Source organism: Volvox carteri (assembly GCF_000143455.1).
Source record: "Volvox carteri f. nagariensis unplaced genomic scaffold VOLCAscaffold_84, whole genome shotgun sequence".
Classification (NCBI taxonomy): domain Eukaryota; kingdom Viridiplantae; phylum Chlorophyta; class Chlorophyceae; order Chlamydomonadales; family Volvocaceae; genus Volvox; species Volvox carteri.
This window is the reverse complement of record NW_003307627.1, coordinates 357,557-364,394: the sequence shown is the minus strand read 5'-3', so window position 1 is coordinate 364,394 and position 6,838 is coordinate 357,557. Positions and strand designations below refer to the sequence as shown.

Sequence of the window (6,838 nt, the reverse complement as noted above, 5' to 3'; positions counted from 1 at the left end):
GTGGGGTGGGGGTGGAGGTGGGGGTGGAGGTGGGGTGGGGTGTGTGACGGAGTGAGAGGGAGGTGGGATGCAAACACGCGGTTGGGACCACACGGCAACACACATACATACGTACATACATACGTACATACATACATATATAAATATATATACATACATACATGCATGCATGCATAGGTCAGGCACTACTGGTAAGGCAAGGACCATTGCCCCCGATGGTGGAAGGTATTGCGCCCCTAGTTGATGGACGGTAGTGACCTGGGATAAAGTTAACCTGCGAGCCGACCAGGAACGGAGTTGGGCCGCTGTCGACCCGGCAGATTCCGTTGGATGCTGGTGATGGGTGCGGAACCTGAGCGATCCACTGAGAAGTTGACTAGGGTGACTGGATGAGGGTGCCCCAAAATACTGGGGGAGGCAGGGTTTCGCAGGGTAGCTGCCACGGGCGAAGATATACCCCCCTGTTTCACACATCATACATATATATATATACATACATACATACATACATACATACATACATACATACATACATACATACATACATACATACATACATACATATATAGACAGGCATACATACACATAGACAGCACATATGAGCCCCGTTCCGTGTCGTACCTCCCCACAGATCCGCGGGCCCCTGGACAGCCTCAAGGCAGTGCTGGCCAGGGACGGGTACGCGAGTGCCCAGCAGAGCGGCTCCCCCTCGGACTACTCGTACACGGAGAAGTACTCGGTGCCGTTCTTCAACATGACGGACCAGGACTACCAGCGAGTGAAGAAGCAGCCATTCTGTGCGAGTGGCCTGCAGGGTGAGGGGGGGGGGCGGGAGGGGGGGTGGGGCGGCTGCCGGGGTGTTGATGGGGTTGCAGAGGGCTGGGGGGGATTGAGAAGCGGAAACCGCTGATTAAGCCGAGGCTAGGATAGTTTTTAAGTGCGATGAAGGCATCAAGGGTGTCATCGCATAGATCCGACGGAGTGCCCTCTTGAGCTGCGAAATGCGGATTTCGGTCCGTTCTCCCTTTTCCTGGTTACCGATTGTCCGACGATTGTAACAGGGCTCTGTCCTTTCCCTATCCCATCTCTCCTCTCTCTCTCCTCTCTCTCCCATCTCTCCTCTCTCTCTCCCATCTCTCCTCTCTCTCTCCCATCTCTCCTCTCTCTCCCATCTCTCCTCGCTCTCCCATCTCTCCTCTCTCTCTCCTCACGCGCGCGCGCACGTCTCTCGCGTCTCATCGGCCCCCCTCTCGCCCCCCCATCCATCCTCCTGCAACCTCAGGCTGGGTGCGCGGGGCGGCGTCTCAGCAGCTGCTGCTGGGGCCGGCAGTGGCATGCGCATTGGCCATCAACTGCACCGCGCCGCCCGGCCATTCCCGCGCCAACCACCTGTACGAGCAAACCGCCCTGACGTTGCACATTCGGTTGAACAACTACTCATCATGTATGCCCCGTGAGACGCACTGCACCTCGGCGGTCAAGAAGGTGTCCTGGGATCCAACCGCCTCCTCCGCACCGATTGTTGCGGCGTCTAGGTGGGTGCACGGGGGGCCGGGGAGAGGGTGGGAGGTGGGAGGAGTTAGGGGTAGTTTCAGTGGCCCCAGATCTCACAAGCGAGTGCGGTGTTCATATCCCAACATCCCCACCTCCACGCGGCTTGCCCCCTTGTCCTCACCTGTTCCACTCCCCCACCCACCCACCCCACCCACCCCCCACACACACGCAGGCGGCACCGGTGGCCCAAGCCCTACCGTCACCGAGTAGCCTCCCGCCCCGGCTGTATCCCCGACCCCGCCGGCAACCCCTGGCGCTCTGTGAGCTCGGAACACTCGGAGACAGTCACCAAGTCGAGCTCGCTGCTGTTCAAAATCGGGTTCGTGTACGGTCAGGTACGGACACATGCACAGCCGTACTGGACGAGGGGAGGGTGTGTGTGCGTGTGTTCTCTTCTGCAGAGAATGTGGCGAATTAAAAAAGCGCGACAGAGGGGATCCCGCAGGACTTGACGTAAGCCACCCACATCAGAGCCCGGGTTTGGAGTTTTAGAGCAGCTTGGGCCGTTTGGCGTTTACCTTTGCTGGTCTGCGTGTCATTGGCGCCCTTTCACGGCGAGAAGGCTTACACCATCATACTCTTGTCACGCAAACAAATGCACCACCTACACACGCAGATTGGGCTTAGGTTTTGGGGGTTTTTGCGCGGAAAGAATTTTGTGTGCAAGAGAAGCACACGCGCGCACACTTACACACACATACGCACACGCTGATTGTCGATTGGGCTGGCGTTAGCGATGTTTTCCCCGGTTCCCCCTCCTTTCCCGCCTTCCTTCAACGCGCCGCTCAGGCGGTTGGCGACTTCATCATCCAGGCCAGCTGCTGCCTGGGCCTACACGTGGTGGCGCAGGGGGTCCTGCTGGCGGCGGTGAGAGGGGAGGGGAGGGGAGGGGAGGGGAGGGGAAGACGAACCACAAACGAGGGGAGGGGAGAGGAGGGGTTACTAAGACCGCGTTCCTTCCAATCCAATCGGGACGGTGGTACTTGGCGCGCTGGAAATGGCAGGAGCTTCATTTCTTTTCTACTGCAGCTCATTCCTCCCCTTCCTCCCTCGCTGCGTTCCTGTCATACCCCTGACAGCTGCTGGTTGGGGAAGTTCGCCGCCGCTCTCTGCTTTCCCGGGGAGGCGGCCAAACGGCGCTGTCGCCGGCTGCTGCTGCTGCCGGAGGGAGCGGCGCCTGGGGTACCAGCTGGCTGTGGCTGTGTCGGCCGCAGCCGCTGCTAGCCGGACTGCTGCTCATGGTGTTGCTGATGGGGCTGTCCATGGTGACTTCTTGCCGGGCCTTATGAGGCGCAGACAGCGACACGCCGTGGCCCCTAGTGCCCTAGTGCTCTTAGCCAGGTCTAGTAGGTTGTATCGGCCTGTGCATGTAAAGGAGACGTGGAGCAAGGGGTGATACGGCCAAGTGCACGTCTATGCATGCATATGTATGCCTCATGTATGTCTGTATGTACGTATTTGGGGGGCCGTCAGCAGATGGGCACCTTTCCGCGCGTGGCGAGGTAACCTTAGGGTTGATAGGTGGAGAGAGCGTTAGGGGCCGCCGGGGGGAGAGCAGCCGTGGGGCCTGGAAAAGCCTGGTCTGTCTATTATACCTGAGGTGAGGAAACGACAGCATTGACAGCACTAACAGCACTATAGCAGCATATTATTACTGGATGTTGTGTCGGTCTGGTGAATGCAAAGTATTTGGGGATATCTGAACTGCGGTGTGATTGGTATACTGGTACTGGCACACACACACACACAGGTGCAGGAGGGCGTTGACATTGACTGGGCGTTGAATGCCCCTCTCGGACATCCCGTACTCGAAGGGAGAGGGGAGTGAGGATCCAGAGTTAAAAACAGTGGAAGGAAAGGAGGTAGCGTACCGGGCTTGACAGGTCTGTTTACAACAGCAGCAGGAAAAGGGTCATCTTGTCGACATTAATGCAATTTCATGGTCTGGATGAATGGAGGGTTTTGCGCTGGGTCCATGCGCTGTGAACGTATCATCTGCGAACGAGGTGGTGGTCATATGATAGGGTGGTGGTCAAGGGCACAGATGACCCGAAATCCCAAAGGAAATCGACATCACCACCACCTTCACCACCACCACCACCTCCACCACCACCACCCAGACACTTCAGCGTTCCAAAATTACAGCAACAACGACGTTTGTCGTCAATACGACACACCCTTACCGCCATACAACATACGTGTAGTATATGTAGTGTGCAGCATTAACAGCACCAACACACTCACCACGTACACCTAGCTCTCGTACATTCCCGTACACCCTACTTACATGCGCACGCTTGCAACATAACCGGACACCGGTGCATCCAGGCCCCCGGCCCAGAGGCCCCACCCCCCCCCGTCGGAAGTCCCCGACCACCTACAGCCCCGAAGGCCCCATCACTCGCACCACTCGCGGGGCTCCTCCCGCACTTCGCCCCGCTTCGGTACCGCCACGCTGCGATCGATCCGCCTGCTGCTGCTGCTCCGATATCCACTCCGCTATGAACCTGTGCCGGAAAAGTGCATGAAGTGGGGGATTGAGAACCGGAACAGATAGTAAGGTAGGGAAGAGGTATGGAGGGAAAGAGAGAGAGAGAGATGAGGACCGGGAATTGAGCTTAAAATGGTGTGTATGTGTGTATGTGTGGGATCGTCGTGGGATCAAGTGAGGAGTGAGGACAAGCAACCGTAAAACCCTAAAACCCTTCAAATCTTACCCCCCCCCGCCCACCTGTCCATGTGCGGATGTTCCAAGGACGCGTCCCCGAAGGCGTCGAAGTACTGCGTCCCGTTGAAGCAGTAACCCTCGGGAAGGGGGTCCCAAAGGCGGGCCGCCCGAATGGCCGTACGCTGTGATGACGTCAGCTCGCCGGCACTTGCCGGCACCGCCGCCGGCGCTGCCGCAGCACTGCCGTTGCCGCCGTTGCCGTTGCTGTCCCCTCCGACACCGCAGGACGCGAGCAGGGCCTTCACACGCTGCGGCTCCACAGCGGCTCCGCTGCCCACGAACAGCAGCTCACCGCCCGGGGAGCGCCCGTCGTACGGCAGTACGGGAGCACCTGCACAGCCAGCGGGTTTTGGGGGCGGGGAAAGCTGGTCCGGGGGAAGAGAGATCCCCTCGAGTAGGGTGAGATGAAGTGTGAGATGAAGTGAGGTACGGACTGCCTGGAGGACACAGCAACGGATTGGAGGAATTGCCCCCATATGGGTGAGTCACACTGCCGTACCTTTCTAATAACGTACCCCGCTGCCGCATCGCATCTGCCCCCATCTCCCCACACCACAGAGCCCCTCACTCCACCTGCGGCCGCAACCTCCGAAACCAGGGTCTAGCTAGCACACACACACACACACACACACACCTACACCCATCCCCCTGCATGTTAATGAACTACCACCTCCCAGCCTCGCCCCCTCACACCCACCACCCTCATCCCAGCCCACCCACCCCCTGCCCCTCTATTGCACCACAATGCGGGCCACGAAACCCACTCCACACCCCTTACACAACTTCTCCACACCCCCACACATTATCTCTCTATGTACCTATGTATCTATCTCCATCTCTCTCTCTCTCTCTCACACTCACTCACTCACCCAGCACTATAGCCGCCTCCGCCAGCGGCCACTCCCGGCTCCTCAGCGCCAACTGCCTGGTCCCCACCACCTCCATCAGGGCCCCGCCGTCACTCAGTCGCAAACAGCCGCTCACGCAAACCAGCTGCTGGCCACAAACGGATCCAGGACCGTCGGATGCTACTGATGCTACTGGTACGGCAGGAGAAGCCGCTGCTCGCACGGGTTGTTTTCCCGCTGCCGCGTCGTGTTGCTGGTGGTGGTTGAGTTGGTTATGTTGGTTGTTGTGGTTGTTGTTGTTGTCCTCATCCAGCAGCGGGAGTCTGGGCGCCCAGGCAGGGTCTTGAGGCGCACCCAGACCAGCTACTGCAGCCCTACGGCAGTACGGCAACACCGTACGGGCAAAAGCAATCAACAGCGCCACAAATAGCTGCAGCAGCAGTAGCAGTAGCAGTAGATGTGGGGATGACGGTGGTGGCAAGCGGGGCGAGCTACCGGGTAAGGGGCGGTACCAGCCCTGCTGCAGCTCACCGCCACCCGCACAACGCCTCCTCATCATGCGCTCACAGGCCTTAAAAGAGTAGGTACGATGCCCCCATGGCCATACCCACTAGTACTGGAGGTTGTACACACACGCGGATCCGTGTGTAACTTTAGGGTTTATTCCTGATTTTTATCTATGTTTTATTCGCCGGTCCGTCTGTATGTAATCCAATGCCAACCTCCCCAACACACATACATATACACATACACACACACGCGCGCGCGCGTCGTTCAATACACACTTGAGCTTAGTCACGTCCAGACTGCCCTCCACCACCACTCGTGTCGCCCGCAGCTGCCCAAACAAACCGCCCGAGCACGACCCGCCGACGGCAGCGGCAGCGGTGGCGGCAGCTGCCAGCGGCGCCCACGCCGCCCTGTCTGCGGCCGCCCGCTGCGACGCAAGCCGTACGGCTCTCTCCGCCGGCGGCGGCAGCAGCTCCTGGCGGGCCCTCAGCAATGCCGTACGACTCGACCGCACCAGCGGCACCTCGGGAAGTCGCGAGGCCACCAACTCAGACAGCTCCGAAACCTGCAGCCATCCAACCGACCCGCGGGTCACCCGTGTTACGAGGTACGAAAGGCGTACGACAGATCCTAGCACGACGCACGACAGATCCTAGCGACGAGATCTTCATTTCCGTACACCGTGTGCCTTGTGATACCTTGGCGGCATCGCTTCCTCCAAGCACTACACAATCCACGAAGCCGGGTAGCATCTGCGCCAGCAGACCGCCCGCCAGCACTCCGCGACCAGGCTCCTCGTACGACACGTCGCCGCTGACGCACACCACCACCGCCGCCAGCCGCCACCGCCCCGCCGCGCCACCCACTGCCGCCGCCGCCAACATCCGCAACTGCTCCGACAGGCCAGTGTACGAACTCGTCGCTATGACTAAGTGCCGCGGCGCAGCGGCGACCGCTGCGCCGTCGGCGGCGGCGGCAGCGGCTAAAGCTGCCGCGAAGTGCTTCTCCCCCAGCGGCCCTTCGTCCGGCGGCAACAGCGCCACCCTCGGCCCGGCCGCCACCCCTCGACCGCCATCACCACCGCCGCTGCCGCCGCCAACCATGGACGCTACAGCCGCCGCGACGGAGCTTTGATCGGCGCCCGGAAGACCCACGATGAGCGTGACGGCCCCGCCAGATGCGGGGATCCTCAGAGCGA

At 59.9% G+C, this 6,838-nt stretch overlaps 2 protein-coding genes across 2 annotated transcripts in view; one reads left to right on the top strand and one right to left on the bottom strand.

The window, feature by feature from the left end:
- elg24 (acetylglucosaminyltransferase) overlaps positions 1 to 3,502 on the top strand; it is a gene marked incomplete at its 5' end in the record, with an annotated part of 6,589 nt that extends 3,087 nt beyond the window's left edge. Inside the window, 5 exons of the mRNA XM_002958020.1 lie at positions 632 to 815; positions 1,283 to 1,535; positions 1,727 to 1,889; positions 2,344 to 2,421; positions 2,634 to 3,502. Coding sequence (XP_002958066.1) covers positions 632 to 815; positions 1,283 to 1,535; positions 1,727 to 1,889; positions 2,344 to 2,421; positions 2,634 to 2,843 — 888 coding nt within the window. The 3' untranslated portion in view covers positions 2,844 to 3,502. The remainder of the gene's footprint in view (positions 1 to 631; positions 816 to 1,282; positions 1,536 to 1,726; positions 1,890 to 2,343; positions 2,422 to 2,633) is intronic.
- The window catches only part of mot9 (cilia/flagella specific MOT9), a gene marked incomplete at both ends in the record, with an annotated part of 10,357 nt that continues 6,999 nt past the window's right edge, over positions 3,481 to 6,838 (bottom strand). Inside the window, 6 exons of the mRNA XM_002957996.1 lie at positions 3,481 to 3,549; positions 3,962 to 4,061; positions 4,286 to 4,613; positions 5,152 to 5,560; positions 5,888 to 6,205; positions 6,285 to 6,748. Of these exons, the coding sequence (XP_002958042.1) occupies positions 3,481 to 3,549; positions 3,962 to 4,061; positions 4,286 to 4,613; positions 5,152 to 5,560; positions 5,888 to 6,205; positions 6,285 to 6,748 (1,688 nt within the window). The remainder of the gene's footprint in view (positions 3,550 to 3,961; positions 4,062 to 4,285; positions 4,614 to 5,151; positions 5,561 to 5,887; positions 6,206 to 6,284; positions 6,749 to 6,838) is intronic.